Here is a 25,764-nt window from a genome sequence, read left to right as displayed (position 1 = left end):
CAATTCTACTCCATTTTTACGCCAAAAAAATATGTTCCTAGTATATTCTATTATTCCAACTTGTATAGATTGTCAAACACAACCATCTACTAATTTAGTTTTAACAAATATATAATCTATTTTTTTCATTACATTAATATTAAATACAAAAGATTATATTTATAATAAACTTATAAATAAATATTATACATACATTTATAAAAAAAAATATTACAAATACATACTTTTAAATAAATATTATATATATATACTAGACATACACACTTTTAGTTATAAGTTTTTGTAAAATAAGTTATCATTTTTAAAAATTTCAATATGTATTTAAATTTTTTATATGAATTTGATGAACAAAAAACAAATTTTATATTTATAATCAATTAATATAATTTAATATATAACAAAATATTATAAGTATAAAATATTATATTTAAATTATAGTTAGTAGGTAAAAATGAACTAGAAATGTATAAATATATAATCAGAGGGACTAAAACCGACAATGCAAACTTCATCTCCATTTTGGGAGAAATGAATAGTCTAATATCATATTTGGTGTAATACCATTCATATCCCCCAAAATAGGGGAATAAATAAGAGAGGGTTGGAGAAGAATGAGGAAAGAAATTGGAGGAAATGAAGAATGAGAGTGGGTTGGAGATGTTCTTAAAGCAACAAACATTCATCCAAATCTAATGGAATTAAGTCTAAGCAACTCCCAACAAACTGAAGCAACTTAACTGTATAATACTCGTTCATAGCATCACAATCAAAGCGACATTATCAAGGCTAAGATGCTAGAAAACAAAATTAAGACTTGAGATCAACTACAAAAACATAATTGAAGAAAATATAGCAATAACCCACCAAACAACAAAATCCTCAAAAGAATCAAACTCAAAACACATAACAAGTATATGAATTTGACCTAGCATTGCTTTAGTTCAATATTACATTTGATATTCCTACAAGATATCAATCAAAGCGGATTTCGGGCATTCGAAAACTTTACCGATACAATCCATATCAGAAATGTCCTCAAGCTCATCTTCTATCCTCTCATACTGTAGCCACACACAGAGAGTACAACCTTTGAATATATGTCGACAGCGTATTCCCGAGCCAACTGCAGACTTCTTTGAAGCAACTTCGGATCACCAATTGCGCAAAATATGTGACATCCCCAATTTCACGGCCAGAAAAAACCGATTTTTTTATGCTTTGTTTTTAAAATCAGAGTAAGCGTTTAAAGAAAACTGATGCGGAATTTGTTCCCAAAACAAAATATGATAAGAATTTATCAAAGCAATTCTTAAAGAAATGTATTTTCATTATATAACAAAATCTCGGGATGTCATGTTCCGATACAGACACATAAGCATAAACAGAACTTACATTCATTTACACTAATGATTTACATCTCCTTTAATCTCTCAGTGAAATATGTCTTCGTATTAATACGTGTGATACAAAGAAAACTGAGTGGGTCAGGCTTGGGAGCTAGTGAACATATAGGGTTTTCAACCCACAATAATATAATTCTTATATTCAACCATCAAACAATCAACCCAATTAACCATCTCCATTATCTTCTTTATTTCTTAGGATTTTACCCTTAGAATTCAACTACCCGCCATTCATTCATTCCTAAGGATTGACCTAAGGAATTGGTACAAAATCTATTGCTACATAAGGCGCATCTACCAACATCATCCTTTAAGCGCATCTATCAGGATTACGTCATACATTATGAGGCGCAACTGCCAGGTTTATGACATTCTCTTTTGGGCGCATCTGCCGATATTATCCTATAAGCACATCTGCTAGGATTATCCTATAAGCGCATCTGCTAGTATTATGACATTCTCTATTTAGTGCATCTACCAATATTATTCTCAAGCGCATCTGCTAGTATTATGACATTATCTACTTGGTGCATCTACCAATATTATTCTTTAAGCATCTTACATACCTCGTCATTTACCTCATCATTTTATCACATACCAACTATCTCATCTACCCATGTTCTACCCAAAATATTAGTAGATATAAAATACATATACGGTTTAACTCATTTAAAAACCATATAAGACATCCATTCCACACTTATCTCAAATAAACAATAGTATGTAAACACATAACATGTATTTCAAAGCAAATACTTTATATTTATGTGTTAGAAGAAAGTAACCACACACTCACTTGATCAGAAGACGATCGGACAAACTACGGCTTGTAAAAGTAGTATTCTTTGGTGAAACCGGGAGATCTTCACAAAAACCGGGCTTCTTGCGGGCAGAACTTCGGCTCGCAAACTATTTTTCTCAGGATATTCGGGGCTTCGGGACTTGCTTCGGGTATCGGATTAATACCGGGCCTTCAGGGGTATAAAATGCCAAGAAGAAAAAAGTTTAGGGTGAAGAAGTGTAAAAATTAGCAACAAAAGTCGGAGGCCTCGCTGCCCTTTTATAATGTTTGAACCTCGCACGTACGTTGAGCGTACGAGGCACTACGCGGGGCGTAGTTCGGATCAACCTTTCACGTGTCGAGCTTCAGGTGGTGAATCGTGGCTCTCTCTCGGACTGCATAAGACCGAGGTACGATGTGCGTACTTAAAGGTTACGCGGGGCGCACCCTTCGGATCAGACCGGTAACTCCTCTCTTCGGATAATATCTGAATTTCTTAATTAAATTTAATATTTTAACTACTTAATAAACGTCAAAAATTCATATCTTCTTCATACGAACTCCGTTTTCAACGTTCTTTGTATCCACGCGTAGGTGAGACTAGGCCCTACAACTTTCGTTCAAACTTCGTCGGCTAATTTTGACTTTATTTTTATTATATTATTTTAGTAGGCTGGGATAGGAAAACTCTATTATAAATTCATAACTTCTTCATCTGACGTCCGTTTTTGTCTGTCTTTTACCGTTACACTACTATCAACAAGATCTTCGATTCTCATTTAGATTGTTTCGACTAAAAACCACTCAATCTTAAATCGAGTATTCGGGCTGCATACCGCTAAGTCGAAACTTACAAAAATCATAACTTTCTCATACGAAGTCAGATTCGGACGTTCTTTTTATGCATGCTCATGGTTTAACGAACTCTACTACTTTCGTTTAGATCGATAAGGCTAAATATCACTCTAACGTAAATTCACTTTTTACATCATTCAGCGTCATGTTGGTTCTGTCGCGAAACTTCGACAGGTTATAACTTCTTCGTTATTACTCGGATTTTGGCGTTCTTTATATGTACGGAATCCTTGTAACATATACTACAACTTAGTTAAGATTATTCCTTCAAATTAATCTTCCATCAAAAAGTCATTTTGATGTTTATCGTCTCTAAATTGACTAGCCCTGGTCTATGAGCGTTACAAAATAGTGCATATTATTCTAAGTATAGACCACAACTTTCCGATTAAAAGGAAGAATGGGTGATTGTATTTCAGAGGTTCGAGATTGAGTTAATGAAATCAAGGGGATTAAGGTGAGGATTTACTGGATATTCAATAAGGCGTGTATCAAGGAGCCATAATGATGAAGCGATTTAGCATTAACGAATGGGAGTGTTGTCAATTCATCATTGTTCACTGATCTTAGTGACGACGATGAACAGTAACAGTTGAGATGGAGTATTTTTTATCCTTTTGTTCATAAACACCGATGAAGACCTCATAATAGAATCATTGATGGTCTTTGGCAACAAAGTGTTAATGGAGAAGAGAAAGGGGGATACGGAAGATGATGAGGAGAAGTCGTCATCGATTGAATGAAGAAGAGGGCAAAACCATATGGAAACGTTTAAGTTTTCTTTTGTATTTTTTTAAATTTGTTTTAATTTATATTATTATTATAATTAAGTGACCTCTTATAAGGGGTTAAGGGACGATTTCAACAGGTCACATTCTACTTTATTCCCTTTATGTACCAAAAAAATAATTTAGGCACCTCTTAAAACAAACGTGATAAGTTGGTTGTGCTAATATGACATTTGTCATTGTCTAAAACTATAGTTCAATCAAGTATCGTCATTTATCCGATTTTGTCACTAAAGTATTGTGTTTGCTCAATAGGTCATTAAACTTACAACTTAAATGTTTATCAAGTCACTTTCATTAGAATTTAATAGATCCTCCGTTAACCAGGTATTACAATTTACAAGAATGGTCCATATCGTTTCAATTTCTTTTATGGTTGGTCATTACCAGCATCATTCATCACGTGCACCAGCATTGTTCACTTCCGGCACAAACCAACGTTTACCTCGACTAACCCCCATGATTTTTTTATTTAGAGTTTAGTTTACCGATCGATTTTAAGTGTAAATATGATATATTTGGTAGAAAATTCAACCACTCAAATATCTTAAATCGACCAAAAATATGTTAGGTCACTAAAAAGGGTCATCGTAGAAGTTTGCAAACTACATTTAATATTATTTGGTGAAATAATGCATTAAAAATGATCAGTTTTAATATGGGGTTCTTGTCGCAAATAAAAATGTATATGTTGGTAGCTAGTGGACTGCCTTTACATGGTGTAATAATGTAACGACCCAAAATTCAAGGCCAAAAATTTCATTTTTGAATTAACGCATTTAATAAACATTTTACCAAAACCTTGTTAATAAAACATTCCATTACAAAATCATAATGTTGTATTTCAAACCATAACATCATAAGTATTAACAATCAGAGTACAGTCCCAAAAACTTCCTGCGGAAACATGTGTGTGTGTGTGATGTGCTGCTACACCGCCAACTTTTTCCCCTTCGACGAAGAGGTACCTGAAACCAAAACCAAAACTGTAAGCACAAAGCTTAGTGAGTTCCCTCATCATACCACATACCATACAATATCGTCGGTATCTTTCAACCGGTAACCTTCATCGGTATCTTTCAACCGGTAACCAACATCGATATCTTTCAACCGGTAACTGGGGACTATTTCACCCCTACCACTAGCATACAATCAACAGATATAAGAATACAGTCAGGCATATCCGGGTACTGACCTACCCTTGGGTCCTAAGGACCACTGTCAGGGAAACTAATCCATACCATACACATAACATACTATCCAGATAAACCTCATAACCAACACATAACCATACCAAGATACTTATCACAAATACCATTATCTTTTAAATACCCCTTTTTGGTGGTCCGACATTGTGGCCGTAGACCCACCCCTACTGGAAGGTAATTCACCTCAATATCGTGCAATGTCTGAACTATCCTCGACGCACAAGTCGACTCCCAACGACTCCTTGATCCCTACACGACAACCTTCAAGTCCACACATATCACATACAACCCTAAACAGGGTTAGCCCAAGTTTAGTCAAAGTCAACATTCAGTTGACCTGACTCACCGAGTTGGCCTACCAACTCGTCAAGTCCATGCTTCTCTAATCCCACACAAAACGTCGGATTCACTCGTCGAGTCTAGCAAAAACTCGACGAGTTCTCCTTCAATCATAACATCGGGACCATCTTCATCTGACTCGTCGAGTTCCTTCTTGAACTCGTCGAGTTCATCTCCAACTTAAGAACTTGTCCAGTCTATGACTCGCCGAGTTGTATGAATAACTCGTCGAGTCCATCTTCATAGATTGGGAGATTGCTATGGACTCGCCGAGTCTGCTCATACCACTCGCCGAGTCCCATGACTTCCAGGTCCCTTTTCGCGTCTAAAACCACAAGGGGCTTCCTTCCCAACACTTACCCATTCACCAAAAGGGTTTGGGTGCACAATGGTCACCAATTCGTCGAGTGCCAAGAGCAACTCGCCGAGTCCAACCTTGACCAATTCCATACAGTCGATTTAAATGAGGTATAACACACCAAAACCATAGATCTGGCGTCCTAATGTACATTTTATACATAAAGTTCCAAACTTGATGCACGTGCATGGGGTTTTTAGCTCAAAAATCCATATAAAGTGTCCTACAATGTGCATGGGGCTCTTATGGCCCTAAAGTTGGAACCTTTATGCCATGAGACCCCTCTTAAGCCCCAAATCTGAAGGCTAGAGTCCACATAACACCGCTTAAATCCAAAAATGGCTTGAAACCCCTAAATGCACCCAAGATCTACAATCTAAAGATGAACAACCAAATGGAAGACCAAAGCAGGAGAATTTTACCTTGTTTAAGCTAAAGATGGGATGAGATTTATGGATCCACAAGCCTAAGTCGAATACTCAAGCTCCTTTTCTTCCTTCCAAGCTTCACAAGTCAACAAAAGCTCCAAAACCGCCTTAACACACACACAATCGGCTAGGGTTTCGATTTGCAGCTCTAGGAGAGTGTTAGGGACAAGGGAGGCTGAGTTAAGGTGTTTATATAGGGTGCAAACCCTCATATTATGGTTTTTTTTCCAGACAGAACAAACTCGTCGAGTACGATCTCTAACTCACCGAGTCAGCCAGTTAACTCCCGTGTCCAAACCGCTTCTACTCGACGATTTGGGGCACCAACTCGCCGAGTCTCAGGCCAAAATGCAAAATACTTAATTTAAAAATACGTACTAGGAACCAGGTGTTACAAATCTCCCCCAATTATTTTAGACTTCATCCTCGAAGTCTGTTGCTTGTTCTTGGAAAATCTCTGGGTAAAGCTCCATCATCTCATTCACCAGCTCCCAAGTCCACTCCGAGCCCTTTTGGTGTTGCCACTGCACCTTTACCAGCTCCACTCTCTTGTTCCTCAGATCCTTTGACTTCCTGTCAAGGACCGTCACTGGCCGCTCGATGTAGTTCAGGCTGTCATCAACCTGAATGTCCGCTCGGTATACTATAGTTTGGACTTTTACCCAATAGCCTGGGCAGTATTAAATGTTGAGAACAATAATACTTGGAAGTGGTTCTTGGAAAATCTAATGTAAGACATAGATGAAGGGGGAAATGGTAATGGAATCACATTGATGTTAGATGGACACAAGGTACATATATACACTACTTTTCTTTTACAAAAATTACCTTTTACATAAATTAACATTCCAAATCAATGCAGGGTATAATGGAGGCTGTGAAAGAAAGATGTCCAGAAGTTGAGCATAGGTTGTGTGCTAGGCATATCCTTGCTAACTTCCATAAAAATTTTAAGGGTGAGTGCTAAATTAAACCTTTTTGGAGGGTTGTAAAGGAAGCTACAATTCTAAAATTTGAACTTGCAATGGAAGAAATCAAGAGCTTTGATGTAGGGGCATATGATTATCTCATTAAAAGGGACCCCAACTGTTGGTCAAGGGCTTTTTTTAAGGTTGGAATGGGATGTGATGCAATGGAAAATGGTGTGTTTGAGAGCTTCAATGTTGCTATTGAAGAAGCTAGAAAGAAGCCATTCATCACTATGTTGGAGGACATAAGGGTATTTGTGATGGAGAGATTGTACATGCAGAAAGGGAAAGGATTGGGCTGGGATTTGGCAATTTGTCCAACTATCAAAAGTAAACTTGGTAAAATAAAGAAGTTGAGAAGGTTAATTGCTACAAACACTTTTACTTACTTTTTGTACAAGCTAGTGCTGACTAATTTTTTGAATTGATAGATTATGGGCATCATATGTTAGTGGATACAAGCAGTTTGAAGTTGTGCAATGTAATGAAAGGTATGGTGTTGACTTGGGGAAGAGAGAATGTGGATGCAGAGGTTGGCAATTGACAGGAATTCCTTGTGTACATGCCATATGTGCCATATCTTCCTTGAATCTTGATCCAGAGGAATTTGTTGCAGATTGGTTTACTAAATCTGCATTTCTTAGGGCCTACGAGTACACCATAAATCCCCTGAATGATAGTACCTTGTGGCCCCAAATGCCTGATTTTCACCAGATACTACCTCCAGGAGGAGGTTACCTGGTAGGCCATGTGTGAAAAGAAAAAGTGACCAAGCAGAAAATGAACTCAGTGGGAACATAAGCCATACTATAAGAAGGGCAAGTGTTCAGCATAAATGTACAATTTGTAATGAAACTGGACACAACAAAGCTACATGTCCAATGAGGGGTCCTTTTGAAGCAGGTCCAAGTAAAGCAAGAAAGAAGAGTAATGCAAGAAACTGTCCTTCACAAGCAGGTCCAAGCACTCCATCTCCAAGTGCTCCAACACATGTCAATCAAGATCCTTTGACTCAAGACCATGTCCCTGTGAATGAAGATCCTGTAAATCAGGAGAATGTGAATGAAGTTCCCATCAATCAAGATCCTATGAATCAGGAGAATGTGAATAAGGAGAATGTGCATGAAGATCCTGTGAATGAAGTACCTATTAACCAAGATCCTGTGATTCCATTACCTGTTAACCAAGTGCCTGTGAATCTTGGTGTTAGAGTGCCTAGGAGACATGGTGTTAGAGCAAGGAAGCCTTCAGAGAGAATCAACAAGATACAAATCAGGAAGCATGTTTTCCGAAAGGATGGCAAAGGAGTGACTGAGGACAACCACGTTACTTTAGATTTAGATTGATTAGGGTTACTTGTTTTCTTTTGCTTTGGAAGTATGTAATAGTACACTATGTATGGTGACTTTCTTTTGTTAATTAGGCCAACTTTTGATGTAATTGAAAATACTACCCTTGCTTGTAACCTAGCAACTTTTTATGGTCTTTAAGTAAATGGAATCGGATATGGTATCCTATGTCAATTGTGTTTTGTCCTTTTCAATCTTTATTGGTATTAATGAATTAGTTTATTAAGAAGGTCATAATGGGAATCATATTTCAGTTGTGTACTGGGAATCATATTCCCTATTTGTTTCTATCAATGTCCTTTGTCTTTTGGTTGTTGAAATTGCAGACAAAATTCAATTATCATTGTCCTTGTCTTTTAGCTGTTGAAATTGTAGCCAAATTCAATGTAAATTACAATCAAATGTTCACCATGTAACACTTCATTCAGTATGCAAACTCCATTCAATACATTTAATATAAACTATTCAGTACATTCCATATAAACCATTCAATCCCTACATTCAAAATACCACAATTCAATACATCATACAAAACTCTATTCAAATTGTTTTCATATAATATTACAACTGATTTCAACCCTATAACTATGTGCTTTATTCTTCAACTCTTGAACTTCTTTCTTCAAACATGCAACATCCACTTTAACTGCTTCAAGTTCTTGTTTTAAATTCGGATTCCCAGTCACAGGTTCATCAATCCATTCCCAATACTTACACTTCTTACCTGGTTTCTTTGAAATCAAATATAAAAATTGTAAGAACCTCAAAATCTTTATTTATTAGAAGGAAAATCAAAAGTACAGAGGGAAATCAAGATCGACATACCAGAGAATTAGGGCAAACTTTGAACATTTTGTTAGGGTTGTCTTTAGTCTTGGATGTGCATATTCAAACTGGGAGTTGACAATCACATAACTCTTCTTTCTTTGTGATGGAACCAGATGAACTGGGAGTCGACATCTTCTTCTTCGATTTTGGGTATGGGTTCGAATGTTTTTTACTGAAGTTAGGGCTAGGCATCATCTTATAATCAACATAAATAAGAGAACGTAGGAGTGTTTTCTTTTAATGAGTGTCCACATAGGTAGCCATGTCAGCAATTATGGAAGCAACCGGTAATAATGACTTAATTTATACAAAACAACAAGTTCAAGGGTAAAATGTAGACAAAAAAAAGTCAGGGACTAAATGTGTACAAAACCAATAATATGTTACCCTTTTAAGTCATTATCCCTAAAGTTAAGATATGTATATTGAAATGGGATGGTCCCTTGAGTTGTTAAAAAAGCATGCGCTCCCGTTATTTTTATCCATGGACGGTCCCTTGATCACAACCATTTGGCCCATTCATCTACAACTATCTTTATTGTATCAAGAACACAAAGCAACCATTGATTACATACATAGATGTGAAATACAAGGGTGTTACCTCCACAGGTACCTTAAGAGTTCTACCACTAGTGGTGTGCTTAAATTTTCATTTGGCGTTGTTCCTTTGGTTACTAGTTTGAGTCTAAATATATATATTTTTTAAAAATAAAAAAATAGTGAGAGGAGTTTCCCACCCATTCCTTAGGTTTTAGGCGAGGGAAAGGGTGGTGTGGCCCACAAAAAGTGAGAGAAACACCCCTCTCATACCCTTCGTTCTTAGGGCTCAAGGCAAGGGTTATAGATTTAGTTACTATAATCTTTTGTATTTTACAATTAAGCCGACTTCGTTTTTGAAGTCAATAAGTAAATACTTTTACATCCATTCAAACTTTTAACCAATAGTACTAAAAAGTAACATTTAACCAACTGTCTATTGACCTACTAGATAAGAATGACATCTACATATGAGATGTTCAATGTTTGAGTCCCGAGGGTTTTAGTTAAAAGTTGATCAGGAGAGAGTATTCGACGTACCTCGGTGTTTTAGCATATAGTCCAAAAAACGACCCCCCTCCACCAATCATCGCAAAGTAGGGAGTCACAGTGTACGGTCAAAAACCCTTTTTTACTAAAAATAACATGCTAACACATAAATGTTGTGCATAGACTTAAAAAAATAAAAATAAAGGCGGATGAAAAGATGTGTTCTCATCATTGAATTGAGGCTCATTCTTTGTCTTGGCTATTTTGATTTAAAAGAACAAACATCACTCTTCATCAAGTCCTATGACCACCAAGAGAGAGTTAAGTTAAAATTTTATCAATGTAAAAGATGATGACATCTGATTTTATCCGGCGGATATTATTAAAACCACATCCTAAAGGAAAAAGACCGGACACAAAAGAAAAACAAAATAAAACTTACAAAATGTCAAAAGGGGAACAAACCCAACATTCCCATCTCCGTCTGATTTTGAATCAAAAACTTTAATGACGGATTCACACCTTACCTGTTGGTGATTTTATATCACTAATGATATTTAAGTGTAATGGGGTTAATTTGTTGATCAATGTCACTTTGACAATTATTGAACAAATCGGTATGGTGTGGAGTGCACATTTGTTTAATTTTGTCTTTGTTGAAAGTATACTGCTATTTAGGGGCGAAACCCCTAAACCGACGGGAGTCCGGGGGCAGCGCCCCTGGGAGCGGGGTCCAAGGGGCCGTAGCCCCTGGCGGGGTCCACCCAAATTCTAGAGCCAATTTTGTACCCAGTTTTGTGATCCATATTCTAGACTCGGATTTAAGATTGTTTATGACCGTTTGTGGACAGTTTTAAGACATAAAACTGTCATGTGATAGTTTTAAGACAGGAAGTTTTTTCTGTTATATGATCATATCGAATATATGGTTGGTACACTTCTTCTTCATAACATTAAAACATTCTCTCTTCTGTTTTCTCTCAATTTTGAGTCTTATCTGATTAAAAATTGGGAGTACCACCAAAATACTTTAATTTGAAAGTGAAAGCCATAATTCTCAGAATTTCCAAGCTTTTTCTATACCCCATTTCTAACATTACCTATTAGGACATAAAGACATATAAGACATTTCATTCAAGTATTCATTACTTCATATGGTTTATATTTTCAAGTGGATTTTACTATGAATTTAGATGCTTGATAATACTTGTATCCTAAACAATAATAACCAAAATTTATAATTTGTAAATTAAAACCTTAGTTTAAAAAAAGTAGCTCCAATGATCTTTATCTTATAAAAATATTAATACCATAAAACAAAGAGAGGTGAATGTATACTTTAACACGGACGAAGGATCAAAAGGTAATTTATTTTGGACTAAACCTGCAGATCATCTAATAGTATAAGGATCAAATTTGTAATTTATTATTTTGCTCCGGAATATATAAACACAAACAAACTACCGAAAATCGGATCCAATTTTAGGGAGCGAGAGTGTGCGTCACTGTCATCGGGTATAGCTCTCATTGTCAGTTCAGATGGCAAATTTGTTGAAGATTGTGAAATTTACCTGTTCCAAAACGCAATTTCGTTCTCAATATTGATTTGAATGTAGTGAACAGGCATCAAACCTTTAAGAATTCGAATTCGCGAAGTTTTTTTTTTCTTTGTAGGTTTTATGATTTAAAGATAGGCAAGGGTCCCGATTCTGCATCTGCATTCCCCTGCGTTCCATGAATTACTGGTAATCTCTTATCCCTTCGTTCATTTCTGCTGTTCGGATCTTCTAATTTCTCACATTCTACCCCTGTTTGATCGCGTTAGTGTTATCCAATTTCAGCTTCAGTCGGTTTGATATATTTGTTTTGCGTTTAATTGATGGATGTGGTTCACGTAGTGAATTGAATTTTGGTTAAATCGCAATGGCAGGATTAGGTCTCATAGCTGTCGATTGAGATGAGAATTTTTAAGAAACAAAAAAAAAATCAAAACGAAGCCTTAAATCATTCATTTAAGGCTTAAATCAATTTGAGAAAAAGTGGATTTCCGTTCGATAAATGTTAAACAGACTTCAAATTTGTTCGTTAACACAGATCTATTTCATCCGATTGACGATTGGTTTACTGCTATGCAAACCTGATTATCAAATTCATTTAGATATATGATTATACAATAATTTCGATGGTTTTTCTTTCAGATTTACAACAAATTGAAGTCATCAACTCAAAGTGGTTCTGTTTGGAGATTGATTGAATCATGTTCAGGCAGTCACCACGTAGAAACGGACGTAACAAAGGGCTAAAAGTGAAACACGTTCTCCAGATCTCATTATTGCTTGGTGTGAGTATATGGCTGCTTTATCAGGTCCACCATTCAGACGACAAGACACCATCAGTCCCATCACATATCACAAACAAGCTACACAATGTAGTTAACAAGGACATGATGAGATTGGGTAGAAAAGATCTTAAACCAAAAGTACAGCAACCAACTGTTCTTCAAGACAAAAAGGAACCCGAAGAACATCAAGTTGATGAAATCAGCAATGAAACTGAACCTGACGATCTTGTTCATGATCACGAGAGTGAAGAACATGAAGATATGAAACATGAGGAAGACCGTGAGAATGAAGAAGAGACTACAGAAACAGAACATGAACTGATAAAGATTAAGAAGACTGAGGTGAACAAAGAAGAAGGAAAACATAGTGATGGTGGTGAAGAAATCAAAGAAAAAGTGAATGAAAAGGCGAACAATGAGCAAAACAAAGTTACTGTTCTTGAGAAGGAAGATGAGAAGAAGATGAATTCAAGCATGAAAGTTGAGAATGTGTCAAGTGAGGTGGGACCCAGTGTGAATATTTCAACACAGACAGTGTCAAAGGAGGAAACTATACAACATATGAACACAAGTCAAGATTCGAATCTGATGCCTTCTGTTGACCTCAAGAATGCAGTATCAGTGAATAGAAACTCAGAAGATTCAATGAATTCGAATGGGGAAGATGAGAACCAAAAGGAACAGGAATCAAATGAGAATGAGAATGAGAATAATGAAGAATCTGAAGTGAAAAATGAGGAAGGTGGTGTTCTAGAAGAAGAGAAAGAAGCTCTTACAGACTTGGGAACATTACCAGAGAGTGGAATAGGAGGAAGCAGAAGCACTGAAAACACAGCTGCAGAGTAGAGTGAGTTTTTTACTTTTTTTTTTTTTAATTAAGTATTTTCAATTTTCTATTCTTTAAGTTCTTATAGAAATATGGATATGATTTGGAGCCCTATTTTTGGCCAAATCATAACTTCTCCAAAATATTGATTATTGAATATGGATCTATCCCTATCTCAAAGATATAATGATTCTGTATTTGACATGGTTTTCATGTTACATATTGATATTATCAGTAAAGAAATTTTCATCTGCTGCCATTATAGGGTAGGAATTGTAAGTATGTTGATACTATGTGTAAAAAATGTAACTATGTTGCTATTATGGGCTACATATTGATCTTAACAGTAAAAAAAATGTAAGTAGGTTGCTATTATAGGTAAGGAAATATAAGTACAATACCAAAAACTACATCCCTATTTTCTGCAATTTGGCTAATGCTATTTTCTTATTTTGTCCAAAGTTATATTTTGTCATGTAAAGGAGATTTTGATGATGGAAGTTTTCATTTCATGTTAACATTAAATGCCATTACTTTTTTATATATTATTGTACAAATTATTCTTTTTTGATATTTTACCCTGTCACATTAGTTTATATATATTATTGTTCGCTTCAATGATTATTTACCAACCAAAATAAAAACCATATAAAGTGAAACCTCTATAAATTAATACTGTTTGGATTATGATATTTTATTGTTTTAAAGAGAATCAACTAATATTGATTTATTTAAAGAGAACTTTGTAACTTTTTTAGTTTGCTAACACGCATACACTCTAAATGTTACTCCCGAAACTGCACTTTTGTTGGGCTTGAACCCTTAACTCTTTAAGGAATTTAGATGCACTTATTTGTAAAAACAACATTCTCGAGCTCATTAATTAATGATCTCAGCTATCACAAGAAAATGGATTGTCTTCGAGAAAACAAGACAAGAAACTTTGGAATTTGGATGCAATATGAAAAGTTAAAGACGAGTTCAATTAAAATTCAATTTTCAGAAGAAAAAAAAAACACTCAGCATCTTATTTATCTTATATCATTTGACATGTCACATCTAGCTTATAATAATGTGTTTCAAGAAGCTTAATGAGATTTTTAAAATTCTCCCAATACTAAACATGTCCTTTATTAATCATAATAACCATTCAAGATACTCATTTAACTATTTGAATAAAAAAAACAATTAAAACATTAATAAACAAGTGAGATCATTTTACATGATTATTCATAAATCAAAGTATTTTCTATGCTCTGAAGTTCACAAAATATACCGCTTATTGAAATTAAAATAAGATAAAACAATTTTATAAACCCATCACTATCAAAATACACGGCGACATTTGAAGTGAATTCATAAACTATCCAATTTCATAAATATGTCTTGTATGCAACGTTTAGCTTTTTCCAATGACTTGGTTAATTTGATTATGTATAGATTATGTATTTTCAAAGTATCCATTCATTGAGCTTTCAAAATTTACAATCTATGTGAAAGCTTATTTAATCCAACAAACTCTTGAAAAAACTGCTATTGTGGATGCTATAAACTTGTACATGTTTTTGCAAAAATATGCGGTTACAAACCAACATCTAAAACACATAGTTGTGAAAATTTTGTTCAACATCTTCAAAACTCGAGTCTTAATATTTTTACAAAGCCAATGTTCCATTTCATGAACTCTTATTTTCCATAAAAAAAAAATCTCTGAGAAGCAAAGTATAAAAAAAGAAACAATCCATTGAAATGAGGCAAATACAAGTTACAAGTACCAACCTCAACGAGAATCCAGTCTGAATGATAAAAACAATAAACCCAATCAAACATAAACATCAAGATTGTTATTCTGAAATCTGAATGCCCTTCACAACTTCAATTTGGGCATCAATGGTGTTCCTTAACTTCAAAGAGCCCATCAGGACCTGAAAATTGTACAACAATAAAAATTAGTAAACATCAACCAAATTATTCACATGTATCAAAACTTACCCCATGGAAACTCCTTGTTACGGATGTGCATGTATGGATACGCCTACACACATAATACATCAAATATTAATAGAGATGAACACCAATGTCATGCTATTACAAGGATGTAAGTTTCATAGAGCAATGGATAACTATTTAAACATATGTAAAAGCTACAGAAATAATCAAAATTTAAGCTTACAGGTGGTTCTTCGAAATGAGGATGACCCTTGGATAGGTTAACAAATGCAAGAATCGAGCAAGCAGCGATTCCTGCATATGTAATTTTCTCCCATTTCGCCGCTTCACCTGTGAATACACAAACACAACACACCATAGTTTGTCGTCATTTCGATAATCAGATTTCAAAATTCAAGTAAGTTTCGACTAATCTGAAATTTGAACCCTAAAATTCCCAATTGTGACAAATAAAACCCTAAATCGGACAGGATGAAATCCTTCAGATCGGAATACTATGCGATTGAACAGGACAAACAAGGAATCACAAAAACTAAATCTTAAATAATGGAAGAAGTTAAAAAAAATTAAAAGCGTAGAAACTAGAAAGTGTTATTGCATCATAAAGAGGAATAACAATCTTACGAGCTTCTTCTTCAACCGATGCACCGGCAGAAAATGATCTCTTAGAGGCCGGATTCACGCGAGCGCCACCTCGAAGAGCCGTTCGAAGAGTAGATCTCACAATCGCCGACGCCATCTCTCTATGATTTTTTTTTCTCGGACAGACACAGACTAATTTTCCGATGGGTATTGTGGAGTTCTTCTCTTCATAAATGGTGGGTCACCGAAGCCACTAGGCCCATTAAGGATTAGAGAATAAGTAAGGCACGTGCAGTGGGCGTGCGAAATAGTCTGGTTGTTGCAATTTTAGACTTCCACAAAAAAATGATTGATCATAAAGGCAAAGAATAGGAAAATGCAAGTTTGGTCCCTGTAGTAGTGTAGTTTGTCAAAAACAGTAAACTTAAATTTGGTCCCTTTTTTGTCATTACAAAAAACTGTGATTGTGGATAGTGGCTAAAATGTTTTTGATTAGCACCGATTGATCCAATATATAATCATTATTGTTATTGTTTTTTTTGTAGTTATGGTCTCGTTCAAGCCTAAAAAAAATCTATTTTATCATTTTAATTTGTTTTATATTCGTTTTCATTTAATTGGTTATTATTATTATTATTAAAGAATTAGATTCACCATAATATTTTTTCTTATTAAAATTTTTGTATCTCAAAAGAGTTTATTCCTTATGTATTATTTATTTTGTGACATGTACTGAGGATATCAAAAGGAAATAATAGTGATTTAAATCACTAGCAAAGACTTTTCGCACATAGATGATAGAAAGCATTTGATAGTTTCTTTTAACATGTAAATAATAGTTGTAACTTGTGATTGCTTTTCTATTGTTGTTGATGTTTTGACTTGTAACCACAATAATCGACTTTTAGTCCAAAAATAACTTTTAAAATGATCAAATTTATATAAAGCATAAAGACTTTATTGCAAATAATGTATTTTTTGTATTTATTGAAAATGTATAAAAGATGGAGTGTTACATTTGTAGGTGAAGGTTTCGTTTTAACTCATTCCCCTTTTTGTCAATGATGTCATTTTTGTAAATTTGTAGCCTTGTAGTTGTAGGTGAGTGGTCATACCAAAACACGATAAGTATTGTTCACATTTTCTGATGCTTTTATCTTCACTAATACCTTTTTACTAGTTTTCAACAACATTCTATCATTTTGAAAAATTATTCACCTTACAAACTTCTATACGAAGCAACAAACACAAATGTTGTTGAGTATGAGGACTTGAGGAGTGTCTCTTATAGAAATGAACAAAAATTGATGATGGTGTGGTACTACAGTTAATGCACTTATTACAAGTATATTAATACATCTCAATGGATGAAATTGTCAGCAAATAGTATGAGTAATGCCTTTTCATTTTTCAACACCGGCTTTGACCCTCTCTAACACAACTGTAATTGTTGTACTCAAAGTCAAACAAAGAATCCCCACCACCACACTCGTTTTCTATCTCAACCGTTCGATCTTCCTCCATAGTCAAACAACCAAGCGACTCCATCACATCACCCCTGCTCCATCCCGCACGTAATAACATCCCCGACAACATCCTAACGTAATTTACACCGCCGATCTCATCATCAGACGATGATGACCACGACGACGGAGACGGCGCCGGCGATGAAGATGAAGATGATGATTTCTCATCTCCGCCGTCCATTTCCATCACCATCATCATTTCATCTACATCCTCCTCTTTCCACCCTCCGTTTCTTAACTTCAACCGCACATCCTCCAAAAACCGCCGCAGCTCATTCCCTCCCCACCACCGCTTTTCCGTTTCTCCGCCATTCACCGGAGTTACACGGCGGTGATCAGTTAACTCCGTCCAAAATTCTATCGTTCTAGACTCCGTAGCCGCCCATAACGGTACACTTAAAAAATGACCCAAACTCCTCGGCCTCAGCACCCCTCCTTTGAACTCAGTCTGCTGAAAGAACCCAACGACGTCGTAACTCCACAACCTAACATCCAAACCGTTCACGTAAAAGATTGGATTTCCCGCCACGCAAGGGATCGCCGGGATATAACAGTTCCGGTAAACCGGAACAAGAACCGGGACATATTTCAAGAACTGTTTAGCCAATTGAACAGCATCATCATCTTTCTCCGGCCGATTACCCCATCGGTTATCCCAGAATTTTCGGCGGTGGACCTCCTTAAGAACTCCCAAGATTGGGAGATTAATCAAGATATCGAGTTGTTGGGCGGAAGACGATCGCCAATTGGGAAATCCTTGGCCAACTGGGAGGCCTTCCCGGAGAATGGAGCGAAGGTCAGGCGGGAATGCGAAATTGAAGGAGGCTTCAATGGCGGAGAGCTCTTGTTGAGTGAGACCTTGGTCGATGGGAACATTGGAATGGTGGTGGAGATTGGCGATGAGGTCTTTGGAATAGGCAGCGATGGAGAAACAGACTTTGGTTTTCCGTTTGACTAGTGGGTCTGTTATGGTGGTAGCCGCCATGAATTTGATCGGAGATGAATTTTGGCGCATCTGAGGGGATATGAAGAAGTCGTCGCCGTGGAGTGAGAGGGATTTGACTCGAATAGAGAAGAGAAGAGAGAGAGAGAGAGAGAGAGATAAAAAGTACGTAAACGTATGAGTGAAGTCGCATGAAAACTGGAACGCTCTTCTTCTTATTTGCATTATATATATGTTTTTATGTCCATCTTTTATTTTATTATATTTAATTGAAGGTATTAATGGTTTCAGTTTTTTCAGTGTTTGATTGAAATCATATGTTAATCCAAATGAATCCGTGAAACATGCCCCGGAATCGTGTTGTTCAATTTGGTAGCTACGCAAAATTCTTTATATTTCTTCATGCCGGCATCCCATTTTATTATCTATTTTCATTTTTATTATCTTATGAAAACAAAATTTTCAAAACAGAAACAAACGAAAATGAAATCTGTACATTATAATAGAATCGAAAGACAAAAAACTTATGTGATTGTTGCGTTACAACATATGACAAACTCGAAAATGTAATGAGTACAAGGTGATGCCTTGGAAAATTGATGTTAACCAATGGGTTTTCCCGATTTTTTTTAACACGTCACAAAATAAATTTAATATGAATGAGAAATTAATCCTTAAAGGAAGGATGTTGTAAAAAGTAAATAAAAGAGTTTAATGGTTTTTAGAAAAAAAAAAAGAAGTTCAAGGACCTTCCTTGCAAACATTTCTTTCTTTTGTAACTGAAATTATAATTAATATTACAATTTAATTATATATTAACATACAAAGGGGCAGATTTAGGGGGGTTCCGGGGTGGTACCGGCAATCCCTAAATTTTCCGGCCGCAGTGGAAAATTTTTTTTAATTTTTTTTTTCTACTATCGTGCAACCCCTAATCTTCCCGTGCAACCCCTACTATAAAATCCTGTGTCCGCCTCTGAACATACATTAATTTTGTGATTAATAGATGTGTTTAATTGGAAGGTTAATTATAGAATATATTGTATAAATACCACTACTCTACAACCATTTGAAGAAACCAAAAGAATGAAATAAAATTCTTTTCTTCCTCACTTAATCTTCTTCTTTTTTACCGAGGATATAATCCAGACCTATTGAGGGTTCGGGTGGTCTAAAAAAAACCACTTCAAACTGTTGTATCATGAGAAATAAATATCCGAAATCAGATGAATTTGTTTTAAGGACAATGTGTTAAACACATGTCTCAGTTTTTCTATTTTCTTGTTTGTTTTTGTACAGTACCGGAATATTATTCCTACAATCTTAAAACAAATTCGTTTGTACAAAACAAACTACAAATTGGAAACAATTTTACTTTTTTTTTTTTTTTTGATATTGTACGATTTTCATAAGGAAAAAAAATGATTGTTTTGTGATTTTGAAGCACCTTTGGTCATTAAGTCATTAATATATGTATTTGTAATCTGACTTTCGAGCTTTGATATTGATTTTATTAAGTACCTAATGAGTTAAGAAGCTAATTTAACTCAAAAATACAACTTACGTGTTGTTGTGAAATGCTCTAATTTGTCCTAATATTTGAAAAATCATAACTTAATCATGGATCATTATTTTTGGTTGAAACCAATTCTCAAACTTTGGTATATGAGTCTACTTCGTTTCATTAGTTTTGACCGAAAGCTGTAAACAAATTTAACTAAGGTGAAAAATACAATTTTCACTGAGTGGTTAGATTTTAACAAGTATGATACACACTTTTGTAAAATTCATAATAAATTGTATAAAAATCATATGAACTTGTGAAAGTAGTCCCTAGAAATCTAAGAGACAAGACTACTGGATTATGAACTTAGATTTCATTTTTGACAAGTTTAAGTGGGGCTAAAGTAGTATTGAATAGACTGCATTGTTTTTTGAAAAATAAAAAGGCTTTGTTTAGTAAAAAACCGTTTCAATTTTATGTAAAACAACTTTAGAAATCATAAAACAACTTGGTTTTACTTAAAAACATCACATTTTAAATAGTTTTGCTGAAAGAAAACATTAGATTTTCTGATATCATAATTTATGCATCAGTTTCCTGCATGAGAAATCAAATTTTAGAATTTCTACATCAGAAATCAAGTTTTATATTTGTTCAAATATAGAATTTTATTTATGTTTAGTTTTGTCCAAGCAAGAGGCAAACATATTTTCTAGAAATTAGAATTCTAAACATTTATATTTATGGTATAAATGATTTCAAAAATGTCACTATCCAAAGTGGAATGATTTCCAAAGTAAACTCTATGGATGCTAACTCCAATGAGTGATGGATTGATATGGGTGCTACACGCCATGTGTGCTCAAAGAGGGAGCGACTCAAGAATTATAAGGTTGTCCAAGTTAAGGCAAAAACTTATTCTTAAAATTTTGATTCTAAACACTTAACTTTGGTGTTTAAAACATTCCAAAAATGGTATAACAAAGAAAAGAGATAACACTTAATGATGTATTGTATGTTCTATAGAAGAACTTAGTGTTTGGATGGTTTTTGAATAAATATGGATTTTGTTTGGTGTTTGAGTCCAATAAGTTTGTACTAACCTAAAAAAAAATATGTTTGTAGGCAAGGACTATGAGGATGGTGGAATGTTTAAAATCCATATATTGGCTAATGAGCCTAATATCAATGAGTTTGATAACTCTTATGCTTACTTGTTTAAATTTTTAATGTGTGACATGTAAGATTTGGACATGTTAATATTGACACATTAAGAAGGTTAATCAAACTTGAACACATACCTCACTTTCGTATAAGTCAAAATATGGATGCAACACTTGTGTTGAGTCAAAGTTAACACACTAATAATTCAAGTTCGTTGAAAGGACAACTAAACCCCTTGGATTAATTCACACAAATGTGTGTGATAAGAAGTCAAATCCATATAACGGTGATATAAGTACTTTATCACTTTTATTGACGATTGCATTAAACTTTGTTATGTTAATTTGCTTAAAAGTAAAGATGTATAAGTTTAAATTATACAAAAGTGAGGTTGAGAATCATCTCAACAAAAAGAGTGAACGTAAAGGTGAATATGCATCACCATTTGAGGAATTTTTTTTCAATTCATGATATTAAACATGAGCTTAAGGCACCTTATTCACCATAACAAATGGCATCACCGAAAGGAAACGTCATATCTTAAATGAAGTGATGAATGCCAGGTTGTTACTTATGTTTGGGTTGCCACACTCAATGTGGGGGGAAGTTGTGTTGTCAACTAATTACCTTTTAAATAAGGTACCCCAAAAGAAAACGAGAAAAAAATACCATCTAAGTTATGGTCGGGTATAAAATCATCTTACAAATACATTCAAATTTGGGGGTGTAAAGGGTGTTATACCTAACCCAATGGTTGTAAGGAGTGGACACTACATTGTTGGTTGCATCCTTATTGGTTATACACAAAACAATTGCGCTTATTGTTTTCTTGTACACTAATGGAATCAGAAAATGCATCATACTTTGAAAAGTGTTTCCATGTTTTGATAAATAAAAGACAAGTTCTCCAAAACAATTGGGCACAAAGAATCCTCTCATGAAGAAGAAATGGATGAATAAATAGATCATGATGGAGTAAAAGGGGACAAGTGAGAAATCATTTGGAGATGATTTATGCATGTAATTATTACAAATTTAAACTTTTAAAACATTTCAAAACCAATAATTATTACAAAACTTGTTTTCAAAATAGTATAGTGTTAGAGTATCCTAAAATCAAATCATGAAAATAAAAGGTGGTGCACGATCACGCCTTCGCCTTCCTGCGATCATCAAAAGTACCTGAAACAAAATCAACAACTGTAAGCCCGAAGCTTAGTGAGTTTCCCCTAAAATACCAACGTTATACAAACATATCAATAACATATAAGCAAACATCATGCATAATGAGCCTTCAGCCTGACTGGACCGCCTCGCAGGCCTTCAGTCTATCTAGACTAGACTCCGAGCCTTCGACATGTATGCACCGCCTCGCAGGGCCTACAACCTATCCGGACTGCTCAACAGGCCTTCGGCCTGACCGGACCGCCTCGCAGGGCCTTCAGTTTATCCGGACCGCCCTGTGTATGTTGGCCTTCAACATAAAGTACGACCGCCTCAACCCAACCCCTAATTAAACAAGCATGTGCACATAAATATCATAAGCTAGCATATATAACAGTAAAACCGATCTAACAGATCAATAATCATAGCAACATCCTATACCCAGGATACATACCTAACCGGTCACTAACACAACATTACCCTATATACTAGGATACCGACCTAACCATGTCACTAATGTAAGTCCCTAATTTGCCAATGTATCAATCAAATCCGTTTGATGGTACGGAATCCCAATCAAACGGATGATGTCAGATCAAATAGAAGAGAAGGAGAAGAAGAATAATATGAATCTTTGTATGTATTGATATGAATTATGATCCAAATACAAAAGATTCACATACACATAAAAGCTCCTATTTCTCTCTGGCCGTATGTAACGACCCGTTTCCGGTATGTTAATTCCTTGGCATTTGTTTTGAAGTTTTGCAAGAGGGACTCGGCAAGTTCATAGCCTGACTCGCCGAGTAGGGTCGGGGTTTCGAGCACGTGTTAGCTGGAGACTCGGCGTGTCCATATTCCGGACTCGGCGAGTCTGTCCGTCTGGGTGAAACCCTAAATCCCTGGGTTGCCCACTATTTAAGCCACCTTATGGCCCTCATTCTCGCCTCCTTCACCCTCAGAAGCTGTGAGAAAAACCCTAATTCATCCTTGAGTGTTTGTAAGTGATTTTGTGTGCATTTGTGAAGGTTTGAAGAAGGAGAAGAAGAAAGGAGCAAGGAGAAGGAGTGTAGAGCCGAGATTCAAGGGAAAGCAAGAGCTCTTTGAGGTATTCTTCTAGTTTCTTTCCCTTTTTATGCTTAAAAGCCCTTTTTAGATCTAGTTGATGCCTTTCTCAAGCCTTATGTTGATATAGAAGCCTTATCATGCCGAGATATCTTTAGATCTGTGTATTTAGGATTTGTAGAGCCCAGATCTACTGCCTTTTTGGAGCTATTTTGCATATTAACCCTAGATCTACCCCTTTTATGCATCTTTTAGCCTTTATTCCCTTGTTCTTGTGTTTGTGCATGTAAAGTTGGAAACTTTACGTGGTAAACCAGCTTATTGGACTCAGATCTATCATTTGTATGTTTTGGATTCGAGCAGAAACGAGTGTAGAATAGTTGCATGGCGGTGACTCGGCGAGTCGGAAGAACGACTCGGCGAGTCGAGTCGCGAGTCCCCGATTCCTTCCTTTTGAGCGGTGTCTGTCGTGTGGGACCAGTGAGTAGTAGGGTGGACTCAGCGAGTTGAGGGTAGACTCAGTAATGGAGGGACTCGGCGAGTTGTTCATACAACTCGGCGAGTCCAAGGCAATCTTCTTAAGTTCAAGAACAACTCGTCGAGTTGTTCATATGACTCGGCGAGTCGGATGAAGATTGTCTGAGTTCTTGGATCGAGAGGGTACTCGTCGAGTCGATGCCATACTTGACGAGTAGCAGCGAGTAGGGTTGAGGTGTGAGAGTAGAGACTCGGCAAGTTGGCGGTCCAACTCGGCGAGTCAGGTCAAATGAGAGTTGACTGTGACCAAGGGTAAAAGAGTCATTTTACCCAAGTGCAATGTTTAGTATTTGATTGAGTGTGTTTATGGACTTGTAGCCAGGGAGATACCGGAGCAGCAACAGTTAGATTCCAGAGTCATACATTCAGCAGCCAGTTTACGAGGTGAGTTTCCTTCCAGTAGGAACGGGTCTAAGGCCACAATGCCGGCCCGTTTAGTAGCAGTAGTTTCCGGACTTTGGTCCGATGCAGTTGTTAGTCTGTTTGATGCCTTCGTGGCTCAGACAGGATTTATGTGTTAAGTGTTATGGGCTACGGCCTGATGTAGTATGCAGTATATGAGTTTATGATCATGTGTGTTATGCTATTTGAAATATGTTTTGCTATGCTATGCTATGCCCAGTCAGTTCCGGGCTTCGGTCCGATGCAGTTAGTTCCGGACTTCGGTCTGATGCAGTTAGTTCCGGACTTCGGTCTGATGCAGTTAGTTCCGGACTTCGGCCCGATGGAGTTAGTCCCGGACTTCGGTCCGATGCAGGGGACAAGGTCCCAGTCAGTTCCGGACTTCGGTCCGATGCAGTTAGTTCCGGACATTGGTCCGATGCAGGGGACAAGGTCCCAGTCAGTTCCGGACTTCGGTCCGATGCAGCTAGTTCCAGACTTCGGTCTGATGCAGTGGGCAAGGCCCAGTATGTGCTCATTTATATATTGTATGGTATGTGGTAGCTTGGGGGAGCTCACTAAGCTTCGTGCTTATAGTTTCAGTTTTGGTTTCAGGTACTTCCGCAAGCAAAGGGAAGAGCTCGGGGTGATAGCATCGCACACACCACAGCTTTAGCTTTTATCCTGGGAATTGATTTAGTTTGTTTTGATTTGACATAGTATGATACAGTTTTCCGCACAGTGTTTTTATTATGTTTGGGATACATCACGTATGGTTTTATGATATGACACTCAGATTATGGTTTTGGTTATATTGAAAAATGAAATTTTTGGGTCGTATTTTTGGGTCGTTTCAAGTTGGTATCAGAGCCCTGGTTTGAGGGATTCGGATACACTTCCGGGTGTACCTGAACTCAAACTAAGGGGAAATAAAAAGATTTTTATTTTTAAAAGAAAACGTCTTCTAAAAAGAATTTTGAAAGCACCTAGAAAGAAAGAATTTTTTTTACGAGATAGAGGTGTGTGCATGCGATCAGCCGAGCTCAAGTAAGTACTCCCAAATTACCCATACAAGTTATTTGTTCAGTTTCAGTTTCAGTAGAACAGCATGCTAGTATAGGACTAAGGATCTAGGAGAATGCCTTATGTGCCTGCTTTATGTGTTACAGCTTTATGAGTATTGCATGCTAGTATTGAGTAGACAGCAGTAGGATAGCCTGTTTAGGTTATGCCTGATAGTATGAGCTTAGCATCCTATGCTAGTACAGTTTCTTGTTATGAGAATAGTTTTGCCTGAGTCTGTTTCCCTTATCCGAATGCTGATTGCTTCGTGCTTTGTGGGGTTCTGAGTGATGGGAGTTAGCCATTAGGTGAACATGTCACACCACATGTGATCAGGGTTGAATAATCCCAGGGTGCTGGAACTGGCCCTATTGCGCAGCTCTTGTTT

General features: G+C 36.1%; 3 protein-coding genes across 3 annotated transcripts; 1 reads left to right on the top strand and 2 right to left on the bottom strand.

Annotated features, from left to right (window-relative positions):
• The first annotated feature begins 11,816 nt into the window (after positions 1 to 11,816).
• On the top strand, positions 11,817 to 13,695 carry LOC145031963 (uncharacterized). Its single transcript, XM_078980620.1, has 2 exons — positions 11,817 to 12,076; positions 12,530 to 13,695. Exon 2 carries the CDS (start codon positions 12,589 to 12,591, stop codon positions 13,516 to 13,518), a length of 930 nt encoding a protein of 309 aa, XP_078836746.1. The 5' UTR covers positions 11,817 to 12,076; positions 12,530 to 12,588; the 3' UTR covers positions 13,519 to 13,695.
• A 1,528-nt stretch (positions 13,696 to 15,223) lies between these two features.
• On the bottom strand, positions 15,224 to 16,271 carry LOC145031962 (cytochrome c oxidase-like protein). Its single transcript, XM_078980618.1, has 4 exons — positions 16,073 to 16,271; positions 15,672 to 15,778; positions 15,491 to 15,533; positions 15,224 to 15,423 (listed from the first exon to the last, which is right to left on the bottom strand). The coding sequence occupies exons 1-4, from the start codon at positions 16,185 to 16,187 to the stop codon at positions 15,386 to 15,388; spliced, it is 303 nt and encodes a 100-aa protein (XP_078836744.1). The 5' UTR covers positions 16,188 to 16,271; the 3' UTR covers positions 15,224 to 15,385.
• Positions 16,272 to 17,042: 771 nt separating this feature from the next.
• Positions 17,043 to 18,685, bottom strand: LOC145031961 (uncharacterized). Its single transcript, XM_078980617.1, has one exon. The coding sequence runs from the start codon at positions 18,569 to 18,571 to the stop codon at positions 17,441 to 17,443; it is 1,131 nt and encodes a 376-aa protein (XP_078836743.1). The 5' UTR covers positions 18,572 to 18,685; the 3' UTR covers positions 17,043 to 17,440.
• Positions 18,686 to 25,764: the final 7,079 nt, after the last annotated feature.

The sequence above is a fragment of the Lactuca saligna genome, chromosome 2, assembly GCF_052625555.1.
Source record: "Lactuca saligna cultivar CGN05327 chromosome 2, ASM5262555v1, whole genome shotgun sequence".
Taxonomy (NCBI): Eukaryota; Viridiplantae; Streptophyta; class Magnoliopsida; order Asterales; family Asteraceae; genus Lactuca; species Lactuca saligna.
The sequence above is the reverse complement of the archived record's forward strand: the minus strand, read 5'-3'. Positions and strand labels throughout refer to the sequence as shown.